Here is a 22,033-nt window from a genome sequence, read left to right as displayed (position 1 = left end):
AAGAGCGGTCCTACCAATTAGTGCAGGGACACTAGTTTCATCAAGTGTCATGGCGGTTTTATACCACTTCAGTGCCTCTTTAACTTTTCCTTGTAAAATCATCTGGTATCCAAGTTCTGTAGCAAATTCTGATTGCTGAGGGGTTAAACTAAAAGCTTTTTCTAGTAACGTCTGAATTTTTTGAAGAATGAGTTGACTTCGCCCACACTAAAAAGAAAAAAGAAATTTCAGACTAGAAAGTCAAACACTTCTACTCAGGTGAGAGAATTATTTTTTCCTAAAGATACAAATCATTTGTACTTCATAGAAGTAGAATTTTAAAAGAGTATTTAATAATCAAAGAAAAATAAAACTTCATATAAATAGAATAAAAAGATACAAAGTATTTGTACTTCACAGAAACTGAATGATAAAAAGTAATAATCAAAGAAAAATATGACTTCTCTATTTACTATCAAGACAGCACAGCAAGAGTTTATATCCAAGCAGAACTTAAAATCCTAATGAGCTATTTTAAACAATGGCTTCTTGAAAAGTATACTCTAATGATGTTGCTGTACAAGAATACCTTTTAGAACTTTTTCTACTTTTCAAAGTTTTTTAACTGTCTCATGATTGTTTAAGGATTTGCTTTCCCCCTAAGTTGAGGTATGCCACCAGGGTGAATATTTTAAAAGATTACTCATTAGAATCTTTGTGAAAAAAGGTTCAAAAATATTTCGAGAAATGGCAACTCTGCTAAAATAAGTATGCAACGTTCTAACATAATAACTTTTAAGAGAAAAATACTAAACTGCTTAAATTTTTGTAAGCTTATTTAAAAACTAATGAAAATAAATTATCTGGCAATAAAGTAAATTAAAAAAGGTAAATATCTTCCTTAACTCAAACTTTTGTTAATAGCAGATTTTTTCCCTTTAAATTTCACACAATCTGACAATCTGTTTTTAAAAAAAAGAATTCAGTTTCCTCGTGTCATTTAATAATTACGATCCTTGATTTTTTCTTTCAATTTTATATCTAGTATTTCACCTGCTTGTATATATCATTTTCCTTATTTTTTCCCTAGTTTAATTAAGACCTTTTCAATGCTCTCAGTCCTTGTACTGATTTTGAGATTCTGCAGTATTTTTCTATTCCATTTCTGATTATCTTCTTTAAAGATTTTTATTTATTTATTTGACAGACAGATCACAAGTAGGCAGAGAGGCAGGCAGAGAGAGAAGGGAGGAAGCAGGCTCCCTTGCTGAGCAGAGAGCCCGATGCGGGGCTCGATCCCAGGACGCTGGGATCATGACCTGAGCTGAAGGCAGTGGCTTTAACCCACTAAGGCACCCAGGCACCTACTGGATGTTGTAATGAAAACATTTCTTTACTATTACATTAATATGGTGAGTGCTGTGAAGTGTGTAAGCCTGATGATTCATAGATCTGTACCCCCTCGTGCAAATAACACATTATATGTTAATAAAAATTTAAAAAAAAAGATCCCAGCCATTTCCCACACCAAAATTGTCTCTTACCCATGTTAGGACTGTTTTTCAAATACAAATGACCCTTGAATAACACAGGGGTGAGGGTGCTGTCACCCACGCTCTCCGCTGCCTCTCTCACACCACACAGTTGAAAATCTGCATATAATTTTTGACTTCCTAAACACTTAACTGTTAATAGCCTACTACTGACCACGCCTTCCTGATAACCTAAACACAGTCTATAAATGCATATTTTCTATGTTCCATATTCTTACAATAAAGTTAGAGAAAAGAAAATAATAAGGAAAATACAATATTGTATTGATTGAATACATCTGCAGTCAGTGGACTCACACAGTTCAAACCTGTGTTGTTCAAGTTTGAAACCTGCAATTTCAAAAAAACAAAATAAAGAATAACCCTAGTTATAAATCCTATGCTCCAATTAATAAATGGCTCCCCACTTCCTTTGGAATTTCCCACTTCCCTATCCTTTCCCACTTCCATGAAGCCTCCATGATATTTTCTTATGATTAGAAATCATATCTCCTCTGAACTGCCTTTCTTAAGAATGTATCACATACTTACACATGTACGTTATTTTCATTCTAGGCCATATACTCTCTGATGCCTCAACCTTTGTGACTCATTTACTATTCCTACCCACAGATAACAAAGCTCTGCTGCACAGCAGGCACTCTTACAGTTCTGCTGAAGGCTACTGTGATCTTATAAAAAAGTTGAGCATTCTGGGGTTCCATGGCATCCAATGCATTCTCTAAGTTTTCCAGCTTGGTGGCAGCCTGAAACAAAAGTATCAGGATAATTTTAAAATAAACTAAGAAAAAAAGAATACATGACATATACACTGATAAAATCTATGTTGTGAAATGTATTAAAGGTTCTTTTAAAGAGCTCAAGAATTATGAATAAAGAACTGAGATTTAAAATGTGTTTTTTAGGGGTCCCTGGCTGGCTCAGTCACAAGATCAAGCATGTGACTCTTGATCTTGTGTCATGAGTTTGAGTCCCACATTGGGTATAGAAATTACTTAAATAAATAAATCTTTAAAAAAAATAAAATAAAATAAAATAAATCAAGTGTGTTTTTAAAATATCTGTTTTTAAATGGAAACCTCTTGGTGGGTAAAGATAACCCATAATATTCAACTAATTATATATGCCCAGCTCCCTCTTCAACAATTAGTTCATGACACACATGAGATATGGATAATAAAATTATAAACATTAATATTATATGAGATCAGATTTTTTATTACCTATATAGTCTGGATTATATTTAAAATACTCTCTGGAATAGAAAAATTAACATGCTGTAAGTTATTTCAATGCTTGGAAAATTTACTGAAGAGCTGCCCCTAGTAAAATTCCCCTGGTATTTACTGAAGAACTTACTAGTTGCTGTCACATTTAACAATCTAACCAGACTAAACACAATTCAAATCTACTACTATACAATATACTATATAATACTATTTTATAATACTCTTTGCTTCAAACTGGATTTTGGCATTCCATAGCCTAGTACCTAATCAATGTGCTCATTACTACAGAAACATGAATCGTATTATAAGGTCCAATGGGATGTCATCCTAAGCCCATTTAAATTACACAAACTCAGTTAAACTAAAAAAAAAAAAAAAAAAACTAAGGACTACATTTTGCATATATATTCTTCCTTACCTATCATTACCAGTTACATTAATCATGCATGGGAGTTTTATGTAGAAAACCACATATAATGTAATTGATTCAAGGAATTTTCAAGGTATTTTAACTATCTGATATTTTTGCTTTATTAGTTGATTTAAGAAGCTCGTCACTGTGTTAAAGTATATTTCTAGAATTCAAGTAAAAATTACCATGGCATACATTCTGAAAGGGCTCTTCAAGGCTCTAACGTATGGGCATATGTGTATGTAACTATGTATTTTTTACTACAGGAAACTTAACTAGTACAATACAACTTACCTTCTCTATGTCCCCCTCCCTACACAAATAGTAAAGAGCCAGGATTCTTAGCGCTTCCACATTTTGATTATCTTGAAGCATTAACCTGCAAAAAACATTCCACATAATGTTGAAATAGACTTAATGTGCTCTCTCTTATCTGAGGGTCTGAAACGGCAGTTTGCTGGTCTGACTATTTCACTGTCTAAATAATAATTTTAATTAGTAAAATAATATACCCTTTATGAAAATTATCAACCTCATTATTTAAGCTAAAAAATAATCTCTGAATCTTAATCTTTAATATGTTTAAAAAAGATATGAATAGATTGTATCGGTCTCTTTAAATCCTTTGGTAATCCTAAATAAAGTATTAACCATATCCAACAGTGTATTAAAAGAATGGATGGCTCAGCCGGTTAAGTGTCCGACTCTTGATTTCGGCTTAGGTCATGATCTCAGGGCAGTGAGATGCAGCCCCACATCGGGCTCCGTGTGGAGTGTGGAGCCTGTCTATAACTCTCTCTCTCCCTCCTCCCGACACCCTCGCCCTCTCAAAAAAAAAAAAAAAGAAAGAAAAAGAAAAAGAAAAAGAAAAAAAGAAGAAGAAGAATTCACCTTGACCAGGAAGATTTATTATTGCAAGACTTTCAGGAATGAAAAGATGGGTTAAACATTTTAAAATCTATTAATGTAATTCACAACATTAAAACAGATTCCTATGTGAAGAAAACAAATCAGAAAAAAATATGGAAAAATACCCTATTAGTAAAAGGAACAACTCCCCTTTCCCAAAAAACTTAGTAAAAAACATGCAAAAGCTATATAAATTCCTAAACTTTACTCAAGGACATTTGAAAAAGAAACTGAACAAATGGGGTAACTAACACACTAGGTTTCTTATCATGAATGGTATGGCATATTGAATTAATAGCCTCAATCTTCCCACCTTCCATTAATATAAGCTTTCTGCCATGAAAGTGAGCAGTTCCTCATATAAATGCTGACATGTACTTTACTGCTTCTTAGCTATGGATTTGGACATTTTCCTTATATTGGTCAATGGAATGTGAATAGGAGTGGCAGTGTACCACCCCCAAAGTTTCGGAGGCATTAAATATTTCTGCCTGTTCTCACACATCTCTGCTATCTCCACAAGAAGAGTTTCCTCTGGATAGCTGCTGCTCTCTGGCTTGAGCCCAGAGAACACCCTTAGAGCTGACCAGAGACCAAACTGCAGTGAGGTGCCACACCCAGCCAGCTGGATTTAAAATTGGAAGCAGAACACCAGGCAAGCTTGGTCCAGGTCAGAGGACCCCTACCAAAGCAAGAAATGAGTGCTTATAGTCATATGCCCTGAGATCTGTAGTTGTTTGCTATGGTCCTATATGCTCTAATGATACATGATAATAAACATTTTTGGTTAAAAAAGTTTTTCTCCCAAATAATCTATAGATTTAATGTAATTCAAACAAAAATCTTGTAAGGTTTCTTTTTTTTTTTTTTAACTTGGTAAGTTAATTCTGACAGTCAACTGCAGAAGAAGAGCCAGGAAAACTATCGAAAAAGAAACACGATGAAGAATTTGACCTAAAATATATATTTAAAAAAGACCAGTCAGTATACAGGGGGAAAGTCAGCTTTTACTATTAAAAAGATACTCAATCTCAACATAATTGAAGAAATGAAAATAAAAATAAGGTTTTATTCTACCAGATTCTACCATTTTTATTCTATCAGATTGTCAAAAACAAAAACAAAAAAATACCGCACTGATAACAGCCAGAATTGGTTAAGGATGGAGGAGGGGGCATCCATTCGACTACTGATGGGAGTATAAATTAGTATAAATTCTTAGGAGAACAATTTGGTGGTGTCTTCCCGAATTTCAAACATGCATATGTGAGGAAGAGACTGCAATCTGTCCCCTCAAATCCACTCTCTCTTCACTTGCTTGGGCACACAGCTAGCTTACATTTCCTGCCACCTTTGCCACCAGAGGTGGCCCTTTGGACACAAGGCAACGTATGCCGCTTCTAGACCTGGGCTTTTAAGAAAAGTGGAATGACTCCTCCACCCTCTTTACCTTTGTACCAGCTGGATACCAATGTCATGAGGTTTTAGGACAAGGCGGAGTTGCAAGACAGAAAGGGATTAGGTCCCTTAATCATGGTGTGGAGGAAGGTGGCCTGATCGGGATTTATACACACTCAAAATAGTTACGTATCAGAAGAAAAATTCCATTATGTGTTTATTTATTTATTTTTTTAATATTTTATTTATTTATTTGACAGAGATCACAAGTAAACAGAGAGGCAGGCAGAGAGAGAGAGAGGAAGCTGGCTCCCTGCGGAACAGAGAGCCCGATGAGGGGCTCGATCACAGGACCCTGGGATCATGACCTGAGCTGAAGGCAGAGGCTTTAACCCGCTGAGCCACCCAGGTGCCCCTATTATGTGTTTAGAACTATTTTTTTATAGGAGCTTAGCCTACCCTAACAAATACGGTTCCCTTTAACTCAGTAATCCCTCATTTGGGAAACCATCCTCCAGAAATATACTTTACATGTATAAACGGGGGGGGGGGGGGGGGTGTGTGTGTGTGTGTGTGTGTGTGTGTGTGTGTGTGTGTGTGTGTGTGTGTGTGTGTGTGTGTGTGTGTAGGCCTAAATGTCTACCTATGGGAAAATATAAACTATCTGTATGTTTACTTTATAGATGTTTTCATTGTTAAAAAAGAATTATGTGTACCTGTGTGAATGGATATAATAGAACATCCATAAAATACTAAGTTAAAGAAAAATCTAATGTATGGGTATCCGGGTGGCACAGCTGGTTAAGTGTCCAACTCTTGGTTTCAGCTCAGGTAGTGATCTCAGGGCTGTGACATCAAGCCCTGCATTGGGCTCCACACTCAGCACTGAGTCTGCTTGATTTTCTCTCTCCCTCACCCTCTGCCCCTCCCACCATGTGCGCGTACTCTCTCTCTCTCTCTAAAATAAATCTTTATTTTTTTTTAAAGATTTTATCTATTTATTTGATAGAGATCACAAGTAGGCAGAGAGGCAGGCAGAGAGAGGGGAAGGGAAGAAGGCTCCCTGCCGAGCAGAGAGCCCGATGCGGGACTTGATCCCAGGACCCTGGGATCATGACCTGAGCCGAAGGCAGAGGCTTTAACCCACTGAGCCACCCAGGTGCCCCTAAAATAAATCTTTAAAAAAAATAAATATCAAGTTTAAAAACTATTTAACAAGTCTATTTTTTACACACATCCCCCCAAATATATTTTTTATATATTATATTGATACTCCCTTTACCTCCTTACACACAGTGCCCAGAAATCTAGAAAAATATAAACATCAAAGAGTTATTAATGCCCAAATTGTGGCCTTCAAATATCATTTCCCACCAAAAGGGTTAGATTGCATTGCACAATGACTAATACCTGTTTGGTGCAGTAAATACACAAAATGGCCCTAGTATATCTTGCTCTATACCAAATAGCAAGGAAACAATCAAAGACTGCTAGGTTCATATGAAAAGGACCTGAGAACTAACTTGAAGAGGCTACTAAAAGTCAAAGATGAGACAATTTGAGCAAGTATAATAACCAAAATGGTTAGAAACATACAAATTTAATCCATGTCATATAAACAAATCCAAACTATTAATCAGTCACCTCTGTAAGACGCCAGGGAATTTTAAACCTTTTTTTGGTTTTTTGAAACCCAGAAATAAAAGACTCAAGCATTTATCCAATTTTTCTTAAATGAATTTTAACATCAGATAACCACCAGTAAGTTAGAATCGTTTTTTTTTTTCTTTTAATAGTACTCCAGCTAAGAAATGAAGAAAGAATGATAAAACCACATTAATCCTACAGCACCCATGTACTGAGCACAAATTTCTGCTAATAGGGTGCCTGGGTGGCTTAGTTAAGTGTCTAATTCTTGATTTTGGCTGAGGTCATAGTCTCAGGCCTATGAGATTAAGCCCCACACTGGGTATTGGAGGCTGCTTAGAATTCTCTATCTCTGCCCTTCCCCCCACTACTCTTAAAAAGTATATATTGTGCTAAGACCACAAAAAGACAAGTGAAGATTATGTCCCTTTGATGAAAGAACACATCACCACTTACTAGTAATTGTAAAAAAAATAGAAAATAAAAAATTGAACACGAATCTAACCAAGCCTCTATATCCAGTACCAATTTATAGGAAATTCAGAGGATAGCAACAAGTTATACAGTATATGGCATGCAATAATAAAATTGTTATGGAAAACCTCCAGGATAAAAGACGGGTTCTTTAACTTACACATCAAAAAAAAGAGGTGGGAGTAGCGGGAAGCAGGTGGAGGGAGAAAAAAGGAAAATGAGGAGAGGCGGAGGAAGAAAAGGAATCCGCCAATGACTTCACTCTTCAGAAGAAAAATCCAAATCCTTAAGATGACCAAGACCTTCCAGAACCTGGCTCTCCTGGCCCCATCCTTCTACTCTGACTTCACTGTCCATTCATTTTATCCCCTCCCACTCCTTAAAAACATCACACAAACTTTTGCCTCAAGGTTTTTACATTTGTTTATCCTTCTTTCTGCAAAGTCTTCTTCCATGGCATGGAAGTAAGCATGGCTTGCTCCCTTAGTTCAAATGCCAGCTGCTCGCTGCCATCGCATAAAATGGAACCCCTCCCCACACTCCCTATTTCACTTCCCAGCTTTATCTTTTTTCCATAGCACTTATAACTCTCTAACATACTACATAACTTCTTATTTGTTCTGCTTATTACATGGTTCCTCTCATTTGAATATGAGCTTCACGTCTATGGCCATACCACCCTGAACGCGCCCAATCTCGTCTGAATATGAGCTTCACAAGGGCAGGGACATTTCCATTGAAGAGTGTCTTAGGACAGCTATTCAGACGTTTATGTAAATCAATAAATTCAGTTTTTAAAAACAATGCAAAGTTAAGTTCTTCAATTCCATATTGTTTGAAAAAATCAAATTTAAAATATGATAAAAAAAATACAGATTTTTTTTTTCTGGAAATTATAACCAGATCCAAAGCTACTTGCATTATCTTTTTTTACTTAACCTCTGTGCTGTTTCAACGGTCTGGTCCCAATCCTGTAAGGCAAGTTGTAGTTTCATTTTCTTTACAAAAGCAGGAAGGAAACTTGGAAAGTTTACTATTATCTGGTTCACAGTATCCAGAGCACCTGAATAATTCTGGCGCATCTCAAGGCATTGTGCCTAATGGGAGAAAAAAAGTGACATCAAAACTGTGATCATTAATACTGAGGTTCTCACAACAGCTATCCTGGAAGAGGCAGAATACTACTATTTAACATTTTTCTGTATTTTTGTTTTCTGACTTTTCTGTAAGGAACAGTTATTTAATAATGAGAAATACAAAACAAATTTTTAACAAAAATTTTAAAACATCACAGAACATTAAAACTATTTTATGTAAATGACTTTGTTATAAAACCCTAATTTAAATAACTAGAATAGAAAAATTACCTTTTAGAATAAAATATTTCCAGGACATTTGCAAATACCATCTAAAATAAGGAGATTTTTATATCTAAAAAAAAAATACTTTCAGGCTAAAGAAGATAAGACTTTAAAAAATAAGCAAAATAAAGTTCAAACAACTCCTTCTAGCTCAACATTTTCAATTCTAGGAAGTATCTTAAGGAAATAATTGAGTAAGGCCACAAAACAATGTAGATTATATTTATGGCAAATTTATAATAGATATAATGGAAAAAATAAAAATAACCAAAATGTCCATACAGGATTAAATTATAGCCTATTCATTTAATCAAATTTTAGGTGGTTATGTGGATTTGTAGATCTGTATTTACTGACATGAAGAGATATCATTTACAATATAATAGTTTAACTGGTTATCTCTAATGGTGATATTTATTCTTAATTCAGATATTTCTGAATTGTATTTTTTACAATGTCTATGTATTAATTTTATGGTCAGAAAAAATAAAGCTATAGAGTTAGTGGTTTAAGAAAAGATATGAGGCATATTTATCACATATCAGATTTTTTTAAAAATTTGCTCCGAGATCTATTTAGTCCTGAAATTTAGTTCTGGAATATATTTAGTCCTGGAATATCTCAGTTCAAAATGAGCATCCAATCTCAAAAGATGCAATATAATCCTAAAATTGGTTTGAGATTATATTTTCATGTATATTCCCATATAATTATATTCCTATATAATTAAAAGAAAGTCTGAGAACCATCCAAAAATGCCATTATGTCAAGATAAATTATTAAAATCTCTGAAAGCTGAGAAAGATTAATGCAGAGAATTTTTTTTCAAATTACATGATCTTTAAAATCTGCCTAAATAGCTAGTAATGTAAAAAAAGAAAAGCATGTTAAAAGACCACACATATATTACTCCCTTAGACCATCACCTCTCATATGACGTCACAAACATATTAAATGAAACTAAATTTGCTATGTATTTGGTTCACATCATTCCAAGGTGGAATTAGGCTAATGCAAACATCCTCTATCGAATTAATTGAAAAATAAATACATAACTGGGATGGTTTGTATCAGAAAAAGATTTTAAACCAATCTTAAGTATTGGAGGAAAAAGGTAAATCCCTCCTAAACCATATTAGCACCTGAAATAGCCCCACCTGAGGAAATTATCAACTAGTTTTCTTTAAGGAATAAGGAGGAAGAAAAATGATCAAGAAAAACTTTTTTTTTTTAATTTATTCGACAGACAGAGATCACAAGTAGGCAGAGAGGCAGGCAGAGAGAGGAGGAAGCAGAGAACTTGATGCGGGGCTCGATCCCAGGACCCTGGGATCATTACCTGAGCCAAAAGCAGAGGCTTTAGCCCACTGAGCCACCCAGGCACCCCCAAGAAAAACTTTTTAAAAACGTGATAAATACTCAATTCCTCTAGCAGTGCCATTAGATAAAACTTGACTCCAACCAGCTGGAATACTAGATGTACCAGAGGCGTGTATCTGAACAACCTCAAAAGCCACAGAAATTGACAAGAGTGATGAGGGTTATTAACAGCCAAAACATTAATAATCCTCTTTTTTATCCCCCCAAATTACTACTTATCTAACAAGCTGCTTTCCTACCATAAAAATTTAATTTCCTGTTGTTAAATTTAAAAAATTTGAAAAATTTTAAGACATTCTAAAGGCATCAATGGAACTGAAGAAAGGGCCCGAATTATATATTTCTACCTGCCAATGATTTCTAATGACTCTGCCAATTAACTGCTCATCCCTCACAATGTAAATCAGGTCATGTTGTTTCTCTTTTCCATTGGCTGCCTATCTATCTGGTTCAAATGAAAAGTCTGATAATTCACAGACCTGTACTCCTGGGGCAAATAATGCATTATATGTTAATAAAAATAATTTTTTTAAAAAGCCAATGGCTTTATACAATCAGTCCTACCTTTCCTCATTCACCCCACGCCCACCTGTACCCACACCCAGCTTCTTTTCCTCTAGCCTCCATTTCTAACCTCCACTTTGCTCATTCCACTTCCATCTCCTGGCCTCCCAGCAATGCCCTGAACATGCCTTAAGGTATTTCAACTTGTTATCCCCTCTATTTGTGATGGTTTCCCACTGGAGCCCACAGAGCTTCAACTCTCACCTCCTGTGTAAGTGTCAGCTCAACTGTCACTTTCTCTGACCACATCATTTAAACCTACAAATTCATAAACCAACTCTACATCTCCTCCTTTATCTGATTTATTTTTCCATTGCACTTATCACCTTCTAATACACTACATAATTTTCTTATTTATTTTATTGTCTGACTCCAACAATAAAGTATAAGCCCCATAAAAGCAAGTAGTTTTATTTTGCTTCAGGGTATCCCTAGATTCTACAGTGATGCCTTGCACGTATTAGGCAAACTACAAATGTTTAGGGGGTAGATAATATAGGAACTACACCAACAACAATTAAAACCAATCAAGATTCAGGAATTTGGTAAGGAATACATTTCTCTAGTTTGTTGTTCACTGTCCTATACAAATAAAACCCAAGTACCTCCTATATTTGAGACCTGATAAAAGTAACACGACAAGTAGTACCTTTTTTGAGCTACTCGGTTTTGTTGGGTTTCAAACAGATTATGAATAAATTTTAAAACATGATTTATTTACCCCAACTCAAACTCACCTTACCCAGCAGAGCAAAAATATCATTTCCATCTTGTAATCCCTCTTCAAAATATCTCAGTGCTTTTTTAGTATAAGGTTCTTTTCCTCTTGTGATATCAAGCCATGCTTTCAAAACCTGTCCCTGTAGAATGAAAAATTCTAATCATACTTCCATTTTATTGGTAGCAAAATAAATGTTGATGAAAGAAGTAACCTAACGTCCTTTTTTGTGATTAGTAACAAGAAATCACTCTGCCAAAAAATGTTATGAATAATTAAAACAGTGCTCAGCAAAACTGTTTTCAAACACTTTCCAGCCTAGAGTCTTGGAACTGTTATGTATTTCAGCCCTTAAGGTTACAACGTATTCAATACCAACATTAACTTGCCAAATACTCCACTAATCCTAAATAATCAATATTCTTACCCAGAATTTTGCTACTAAGTTATTAATAATAATTGTTAAACATGTAATTCAACACACAAACAAGAATTTTTTTTGGACAAACAGACCAAGTAAACCAAGATGGAAGAACAGAAGAGTCTTGCTTGATACATATTAAAAATTAAGATAATGTGGCATCTATTTTAATCCTTGTGACCAGTCCAGTGAGTTTTAAATGAAGGGATAAATGGCCTCAGAAATCAGACTCAAGAAGTCATGGATGTTTACTTTCAGAAATGCCAGTGAGTCAGTCGGTTATAAGGTTTATAGGTTTAGAAAGAAGATGGATATAGGTTACTTTACTTTTCAGTGGCCAAAAACATTGTGAAATCTGTTCTTCTATCAAAAAATTTCTAGGTTTACTCATAAATTTATAAATCTTTAAGAGTATATTTACCTCCCTGTATTTCACTTGAAAAGACAGATATGAATATTAAAACAATGCTATTTCTCTCTTTTTTTTTTTTTTTGAAGATTTTATTTATTTGAGAGAGAGAGCATGTGTGTGTGCACAGAAGTGGGGTTGGGGGCAAAGGGAGACAGAGAGCAGGCTCCTTCCTAGGTAGGGAACCAGATGCAGGGCTGGATCCCAGGACCACAGGATTGTGAACTGACCCAAAGGGAGAGGTTTAACTGATTGAGTATCCGGGTGCCCCTAAAAAAAGGCTGTTTCTACTCACCAGATCATTGTCTGTATTTGAATCATTTCAACTATTACCTCTGTGTGGACGATTCCCAGCCTTTTTTCTAGTCCAATACCTCTTTTAAACTTTTCTTTTTCTAAAAGCTCATCTACTAACCCCATCTCACTGTTCCACCTGAGATGGAGATACAGCATGTCTGGATCCAAATATATTACTCCCCCCAAGATTATCTTCTCATCCCAACATTCTCTGTTCATGTTAATTGGTCTCTGAACTATCCAGGTTTTTTGTTTGTTTGTTTGTTTTTAAAGATTTTATTTATTTATTTGACAGAGAGAGAGAGAGAGAGATCACAAGTAGGCAGAGAGGCAGGCAGAGAGAGAGGAGGAAGCAGGCTCCCCGCTGAGCAGAGAGCCCGATGCAGGACTCGATCCCAGGACCCTGGGACCATGACCCGAGCCGAAGGCAGAGGCTTTAACCCACTGAGCCACCCAGGCGCCCCATGAACTATCCAGGTTTAAGACCTCAGAGAGAAATCCTTGACATCTGACACCTCAAAATCTTGCCCTGCCATTTATACAGTTGACTGCTCTTGCGGATATTTAATAATTTTCAAAGTCATACCCACAGTACAATATTTTAGTGTAGGCCCTCAAAACCTTCTGCCAGAAAGCACGTACCACCATTTTGGGGGCTGCACTCTAGTATCTCCCCAGGCCAGTTCATCCTATAAACCAACAATAAATCAGTCTTATGAATTTGCACTCTAATAATACCACTGCCACGATTAAAAATCTCAATGACCTCTCTGTGCCTATCAAATTAGATATAAATATGTGCACCTAGCTGTCAAGGCCCTTCACTTTGTCCCAACCCACTTCCCAAAGCTTTTCTTCCAGCCTCTTTATCTATGCACCCCGTGTTTCTGTCAAATGGGAGCTTCTCACTGTACCCAGAACCAATAAGTCTCCTTGTTTTTCTTATTTCCACTTATTATTTCCCACCTTGGGAGTATCTGCTTCCCTTTTCTATCACCTTTGCATTTGGAAACTGTATCCATCTTTCAGGTTTCAGCTCAAATGCTACAGCCTTCAAGAAATTGTTCCTCATTCTCCTAACATTTATAGATGTGATCTCCCCTTAAATCCTTAGACTAGTGCTGAGCACAAAGTAAGTGAGCAATAACCGTTAATTATTATTTTATACTTTCATCACATGTCTCTCATACCACTTACAAAAGTTCTCATAATATTAGTTGGGTATCTGCTCTATGACACCACTAGACTGAACCACCCATGTAAATAAAGTTTATTCCTGATCTTTGTATTCTTAGTGCAAGTATCAGTGCCTTGGATGTAGAGTTCAAGAGGGGAGTGAGAGGAAAGGACAGAGATAAGGAAAGAAGGGAGGAAAGGAACCAGGGAGAGATCTTTTCATGGATAAACAGAATAAAAACAAACAACCTTAGACAACCAAAATTTTACAAAATAATAAAATATTGAAATAAAGCTGCTATTTATAAAATGAGAATCGAGTAACAAAGAATACTACTGAAAATATAAACTTCTTTTAGTAGTGCATCTATTTCAAAATAAGAAACCCAGCTACCTCTTTACTGCCATTTGACATTTTGATCATTCTGTCAATATATTCTCTCGCCTTGTCATGACGGCCAATATGCCATAGAAATAAGCCTGCGTGGTATAAAGCTTCCGGCCCCGCTCCTCTACGCTGCTCCTTCACTCTGGCATCCGATTCCAGAATAGCTTCTCTATCTAGGACGGGAAAAAGGCATTAAATGAAAATTAGATTCTAGATCAAGTATTCATAATGGGTCAATTAACAGAGCACAGAATATAGTACTTCTCTCTGTAGCACCACTGTCTAATAGAAATAAAATATAAGCCATATTTGTAATTTAAAATTTCCTAGTAGCCACATCAAAGAAGTTAAAAAGAAACAAATACAACTGATTCAATAACCTTTAACCTAATAGATCTGAGTTTTTATTCCAACACAAAACTGACATGAAATGGAGACACTTTCGTTCTTATTAAATTTTTAAAATCTGATATATGTCATTAGAAAGTATATCTCAATTACGATGCTAAATTTTCTTTAAAAATACTTGATTTGAAGTGCGTGGCTGGCTTAGTCTGTTAAGCATCTGCCTTCGGCTCAGGCTATGATCTCAGGGTCCTAAGATTGAGCCCTATGTCAGGTACTCTGCTCAGAAGGCCGCTTCTCCCTCTGCCTGCCCTCTGCTTCTTGCTCTCTCTCTCTGAAATAAATTAAAAAATCTTTAATTAAAAAAAGACTTGGTTTGTATGTAGATTCCATATAATTTATAGCTGAAAACAGCAGATTCATATATTCACTGTTTCAAACATAACTTTTTTTTTTTTTTTTTTAAGATTTTATTTATTTATTTGACAGAGTGAGATCACAAGTAGGCAGAGAGGCAGGAAGAGAGGGAGAGAGAGAGAAGCAGGCCACCCACCGAGCAGGGAGCCTGATTCGGGACTCAATTCCAGGACCCTGGGATCATGACCTGAGCCGAAGGCAGAGGCTTAACCCACTGAGCCACCCAGGTGCCAAACATAACTTTTCCAATAACTGAATCAAGCATCAGTTTAAAATTTATATTTAATTAGAATTCAATTTAAAATTCAGTTTCTCCAACTAGATACATTTCAATACTCAGCAGGCATGTGTGGTTAATGACCCCTGTGACATACACTACAGTTCTATAATTTATGTCATTCTCAAGATCTAAAGGCTAAATATGGAAATTTTTTAAATAAGACTTAGAAAAATTAGCAATGATTCTAAAAATACTAGGGGCAAATCCAAGAATAGTACTCAAATTACCCAACTCCCTAATCTAATTCTAGAATATGTAAACATTCTTGGATGTTGTCATAGGCCAGTAAAAGGTAACATAATTACTATTATTTACACGGTTTAATACCGAATGCTTGACTGCTCCCTTAAAAAGATGGTCTATCTCTAATATCTCTAACCATTAAATCTATCACGTGTGTGCTTAGGACAGCAATATCAATTAGCTCCAAACCCTGAACTGAATCAGAATATGGATCAGCTATTCAATAAGTTATAAGAAATGTCAAAATTGAAAGCTGTGATTCTAACCAACTACCTTTCTGGAAATGATCATCCAGAAAACAGTAATACCTCTTCCTTTTGTCTCTGTAACACTGTAAACTTACATGTGGAACCACTTTATGAGTTCACAAAACTGTTTATGGAAGGCTACAGATTGCTTGGCAACAAGACCCTCGAACATACATGAACCCCTTTGTAAGTTTTCATTAAGTAGTCATGATACAGAACAAGAATTCATCAGGGCAGGGGCAGGATTTGTACTTTCCTTCCAGATGTCCACCAAGTCCCAAGTGGGGCATTTGTTAGCTGTGACACCATCTGCACAAAGCTGACTCTTACCAGATATCAGCTCAAGTTCTTTTTTTTTTTTTTTAAAGATTTTATTTATTTATTTGACAGAGAGAGATCACAGGTAGGCAGAAAGGCAGGCAGAGAGAGAGGAGGAAGCAGGCTCCCCGCTGAGCAGAGAGCACAGACGTGGGGCTCCATCCAGGACCCTGGGATCATGACCTGAGCTGAAGGCAGAGGCTTTAACCCACTGAGCCACCCAGGTGCCCCTATCAGCTCAAGTTCTTAATGCATAATCAGGGATTATGTCAGCATTTAGGAAGAAAGGACACGAACAATCTAGGCCCTTCCTAGGCAATACTGATGGACATCTGGTCCCTCCTGAGCTTATGCCCACTCACAATCATCTACGGTATAAAGTAGAGTCAGTGCTCGGGTGTTTCTAAACAGTATTCCTGCCTCCATCTTTTTAGTGTCTTGGAAATATTTCCAATATTCTTGGGAATATTGGGAATTTCCCCAAAGAACCAACGCCCTTGAGAATAACCAATTAAACGAAAACTCGATTCTAAGAGGAAAATATTTTGTATTTTTTTTTTTTTTTTTAGATTTACTGACTTTATCTCTTTATGCCAATTCTCTGCTCCACCTAAACACAATCCTGCTGGATCACAGAGACCCATCCATACAAGAACCTAACCCTGAACAACTTCCACATTTTTGCCCATCGATTTAGCCTGTCTGACAAATATGCCTTATATTCAAATCCTACTTGTTCTTCAAAGACCAGATTATGGCCCTATCTCCACAAAACCTTCACAGCCTTCTTCTATGGATTAATAGTATATACCGTTTTCAGTTAATTATGGAATCATTTGTTTTCTCATAATTTAATTTAATAGTAACATTAGCACTTAACCTTTGTGGGTTTTACATTTTCTTTTCTTCACTAGACTATAAACTTGATGTCATGGATCACTTTTTACAATTCTTTGGTATTCTCTAACTATACCTGACATAGTCCCTTGCAGAAAGTAAGCACCTAGTCATTAGATTTGTTTACCTGTTAAACATATTAATGTTTTAAATAACTTTTTGTTGATCTGTGCAAGTGTATGTGAAGGATATACGTGATACTTTGCTCAGGAAAAAAAAATTTCTAGTATTAAAAAAAAAATTGTGACATCTGATGATTGTCTATTTATCTAAAACACGATCTATATTCATAATGCTATTGGCTGTTAGTAAATGTATATAAAAGAATGCAATACTATTTCCTCTTTATTATCTATAATTATGATATTCTGCTTCCGCCATTAAGAGCCACAGTTCACACAATTTTAATTGCTGGTTTATGCATAAAGTTCTCTTTATTATGTACTTATACTTCCTAACCTACTACTGGATAAGAAGTTACTGAATATCTTTTAAGAGCTAGCAACCTCCCTTGTGGGGACGTGTACAGGCCTCTAAGAAGCTTAAGATACAGTGGAAGAGAGAAATTGCATGTAGCTATAGATTTGCACATAACAAGCTATAAAGCAGGCTGCTGCAGAGCAATTTCTGTATATACCTCTTTTGGGCTGTCCTTTGCTCAATAATTGCTAACATACATTCAACTTGATATGAATTCAATGATCCCTATATATTAATGAAACTTTTGCCGTAAGATAAAGGAATATGAAAGGGATATAAGACACATATTTCTTGTACTTGATAAATCTGTAACCTTGTCAGGAAGATTAAAAAAAACTGGTAAAATAGTATCTACAGAAAATTATAATACAGTATTATCAGACTAAGTGCAAAGTTAATTGAGGAAAATCAAAATGAATTGAGTAGAAAAAATTGTCCTAAGCATTATACTTAAATACTATACCTGGATTAGGACTCATTTTATGGGCATATATCAGTGCAATTAGAGAACAAAGTGATACATCTTGTTTATTTTTAATCGCCTCAAATTCGCGAAGAGCTTCTTGAGTTTTACCTGAAAATCAAAATTATAACGTGAAAAACTGTTCATAGTACAAAACAAAAATCTAAAATGTATGGAACAGGTTTAATAATTAGCACGTACCTTCCATTAATGTACCATAGGCATGATAAAACCTGAACACCGGGTCATTGCCATACCTCTTAACTCCTTCACTGGCAATAAGCAACACATGATGGAAATATTTCTCTTGACAATAGTAATTAATCAAAGTCTAAAAGGAAATAAGAACTAAATGTTAAAAGAGACTTTGCTGTTTTGAAATGCCATAAGAAACACATATTAATCTAAAATCTTGAATAATCTAAAATTAGATAATGTGATTTTTTTTCTTTCAAGTTCCTGAAAATATTGTTAAAGGCTAGCACTTAACAGTAAGGAATGCAAGACACAATGAACACAAAATTTTTGAAAAAACTCAACGTTTCCTAATAATTTCAGTCTTTTTTTTCTAAATTATTTGTTAACATACTGAAATTGGGCTGCTTGCACCTCTTGCCTTTGTCCACATCTTCCTAAAGGTTTTAGAAAATGGGAACAGACAAAAAACAGGAATACTAAGAGCCTTCCATTGCCAGACCTTAGGATTCTTTTTTAAAAAATCTTGCTTCTATTTTGTTGTTATAGCACTACATAGTAAGGACAAAGTGAATTCAGAAATTCATTGTCAAATGTTGTCTTGTTTTCTGAGTTCCATAACAAATAACTGTAAGAACAAAGAACAGATGACCCAAACTGTTTTTTAATGGAAATAAACTATCTTTAAGCTCTTTTCAAAATTGTGTTATTTAGATTTACATGGCAGAAAACTAATACCAGGGGATACTAAGTTCTGATTAATTGCGTCTATACGTAACACCTTTTTCTCAGGATCATAACTAAGCCTTAGTTGCTAACCTAATCAGAGAGGGAAGCCAGATTCACCTCCATTAACAAATGTGGGCCATCCCATCCTCACCTCCTCTGACTGCAGCTGGTACAGCAAGGTTGAGAAATAAGGATGAAGCACCAAGTGACAGGACTAAAATATGAGTGTCTACACTGCTTTTTTACAGTCTGTTGTTTCTGGAGGCTACAGTCCACATGCTTCTCTACAGCAGTTACGCAAACATTCTCTGTAACTTTTACTCAGCTTCCCTCCTTGCAGTTAACAACACACTTCAGTGAAGTGCAGATTTGCTCCAGTGCCCTTCCTTAAGATCGCAGATGACCTCTTAGTTTGCCACAACTGAGGATTTCTGTTCAGCATTTAGGCACCTAAACAACTCTCCTGAAAGGTATCATAAAAAGGACACGGATTTAAAGGTGAAAAGAGCTGTTTTTAAATTTCTGGTCCATCTTACAGCACCTTAGTTTGCTCATTTGTAAAATGCTGTTAATTATTTACAGATCATTGTGAGGATTAATTATGACATCATACTGTAAAGCTCCAAAAAAAAAGTAAGTTCCTCTGAACCCATATACTGATTAAGTAAAAAACATAGTATTCAGTCAAAACCTCTCATCCAACCTCAAGGTTCATCTCTCCATTTGCCCCTGCTACCCAAGTCTGAAATCAAGTCATTTCATCCTTCCTTCCAGTTTGTCCAATCCCCGTGATTCTAACCAGTCAGGAAGGCTCTTCTGTTTCTCTAGTCTACTTCCTACTCTCCATACCTTACCACTCCTTGGTTTGTTCAGTCCAACAAACGTTTACTGCCTACTAGTGCCAGGCACTGGGCTAGATGCTGTGAATGTGAAGATGAGTAAGATATGGTTCCTGACCCAGAAAAGTTTAAATTCTCCTGAAACTGAGACTAGAATCTAAAGACTAACAAATACAAAGCAAGCAAGAGTTTATAAAGTGCTTTAGGGATGTCAAAGAAAGAGGTTGGGGTGTTGGAGGATGGAAGAATAAAATTAAGGGAAAGAGCCTCCAGGAGGACTTCAGAAGTGCCTCCTGATTTGTGAACTCCTCACTCTCCCTCCACTCATACACATTCTCCCTATTTCCCTTTTGAGATCCTTGAGGAAGGCAGAGGACTTAGCCAGGCAGGGGAACGGCAACAACAGACATAAGAAATCAGCAGTGATACACAAGGATGGGGGCATGGAGAGGACTGAATGTCATTCTATACTGTAGAACAGGGATTGGCAAACTACGGTCTACTACCTCTCCTCGTATGGTCAGCAAACCAAGAATGGTTTGTACATTCTCAAATGGTTGAGGGGGGAAAAAAAGAAAAAAAAATTACTCATAATGTGAAAATTTTAAGAAATTCAAAATTTAGTGTCCATGAATAAAGTTTTATTGGAACAGGGTCGTGCTCATTTGTTTAAGTATGTCTATGATTGTGTTCAAGCTACAATGGCAGATTAGAGGACGGAGACACTATGGCCTGAAAAACCCAAGATAATATACTATTTGACTCTTTATAGGAAAAGTTTCCCATTCCCTGTTTTAGAGTCTTAAGACACCGATTATAGGACGAGGAGGTTGGAGAGAAAGGTAGGGTCTAGTAGGGCCTCATATTAAGGACTTGGATTTGCTCCTCCAATCTAAGTGATGAGGAATCAACATAACTCTATTTAGCATGAAACTGTTTTTATTGAAGAGTTCATCTGGGTGGCAGAGGAAAGGATAAATTAAAGTGATGAAAACAAATTGTCCTTCACCCACTTATCACCACCTAACATTTTACTACCTGTCTGATTCCCCCTACTCAAATGTAAGCTCCAAGACCGGGAGAAGTTTTCTTAGTTTTAATATCAAAGGGCATATATTATCTTCAGGGCTTAGAATAGTGCAGCAATATAGCCTGCATTCAAAAAATATGTCGATAATTGTTGTTTATTTGTTCAGTTCTGCTCATCACTATCTCCAGCTTCTGGTGGACATACAGTGAGCCCTCCATCAACACACTGAACGAGTCAATCAGTGAACAAATGGAGAAGTCTATCTTCCTACAAAGAAACTTCTAATTTTCAAGCCTCCTGTCCCTGTTTTTAAATCATCATTTCTTAAGGGGTCCCTCATACAACATTTGCTTCACAGATGAATCACTGACAGATAAAGAAGACCATCACCCCAGAACACTCTTCCATTTCCAAGCCTGTGTCTTTGTTTTCATGTAATCTTTACGCGCCCCTTTCTGTCCAACCGGTTTACCGACACTAGTTTGCTTCATTAAGTCCTTAAATATCGCACCGGGAGGCACAGTAAGTGTTACTCGTTGACCAAGCTTTCTGAGCCCACGGGATACAAAGTAAAAGTAACCACACACCGGGTGGGACAAGCCCCCTAACGGCAATTCCCTAGCAGCCTGGCTAGACCACAAGATTTCAAAGCAGGGCCCACGGAGGGGGCCCAGGTGATGCAGCTACAGGCCCACACGCCACGCTGGGGCAGCTGGCGAATGGGGGCAGCAAAAGCACAGCAGGGTAACGACGCCCTCGTTAATTCTGCCCCTCCCCAGGTCCCACGCCACCCGCAAAGGCGGCTCGAGTCCAAGCCCGCAGCCCGCTCACCTTCAGCCCCTGCGAATCCATGGTTCCCACGGGGCTGGGTCGCAGAACCTCCAGGACGAACGCCCGCCGCAGGCCTGCGGAAGCGCCAGGGGCTCAGGGTCCCGCAGGCCAGGCCCAAACCCCAACCCCGCTCGCGCTCTGGGACGCGGCAGGAGGGGCGGGGTGGGTGGGGCCGCGCTGCCATTGGCTGCCGGCCGCAGGGGGCGGGCTCTCAACGCAGGGATTTGCGGGGAGGAGGTGCTGAGGAGGAGTTGGTGCTGCGAGGACCCCCGACAAGGGCTGCGGGGGGCGGGAGGGAGAGGAGGAGCGACCAATGGTGCAGAAGGCGAAGGGGTTTGAGACGGGGGAACGGCCCTGGAAGGACAGCGGGTGGGCGGGTCCGAGGATTTAGAATGAAGGAATA

The 22,033-nt window shown here is 37.0% G+C and overlaps 1 protein-coding gene across 1 annotated transcript in view; it reads right to left on the bottom strand.

Moving 5' to 3' along the window:
* The window catches only part of TTC21B (tetratricopeptide repeat domain 21B), a 77,108-nt gene extending 55,355 nt beyond the window's left edge, over positions 1-21,753 (bottom strand). Inside the window, exons 1-9 of the mRNA XM_080797956.1 lie at positions 21,631-21,753; positions 18,208-18,337; positions 18,007-18,117; positions 14,322-14,488; positions 11,644-11,766; positions 8,541-8,698; positions 3,468-3,552; positions 2,180-2,278; positions 15-207 (exon numbers count right to left, since the gene is read on the bottom strand). Coding sequence (XP_080654082.1) covers positions 15-207; positions 2,180-2,278; positions 3,468-3,552; positions 8,541-8,698; positions 11,644-11,766; positions 14,322-14,488; positions 18,007-18,117; positions 18,208-18,337; positions 21,631-21,651 — 1,087 coding nt within the window. The 5' untranslated portion in view covers positions 21,652-21,753. The remainder of the gene's footprint in view (positions 1-14; positions 208-2,179; positions 2,279-3,467; positions 3,553-8,540; positions 8,699-11,643; positions 11,767-14,321; positions 14,489-18,006; positions 18,118-18,207; positions 18,338-21,630) is intronic.
* Positions 21,754-22,033: the final 280 nt, after the last annotated feature.

Source organism: Martes martes, assembly GCF_963455335.1.
Source record: "Martes martes genome assembly, chromosome: 3".
NCBI lineage: Eukaryota > Metazoa > Chordata > Mammalia > Carnivora > Mustelidae > Martes > Martes martes.
Note: the sequence above shows the minus strand (reverse complement) of the source record. Positions and strands in the feature narration are given on the sequence as shown.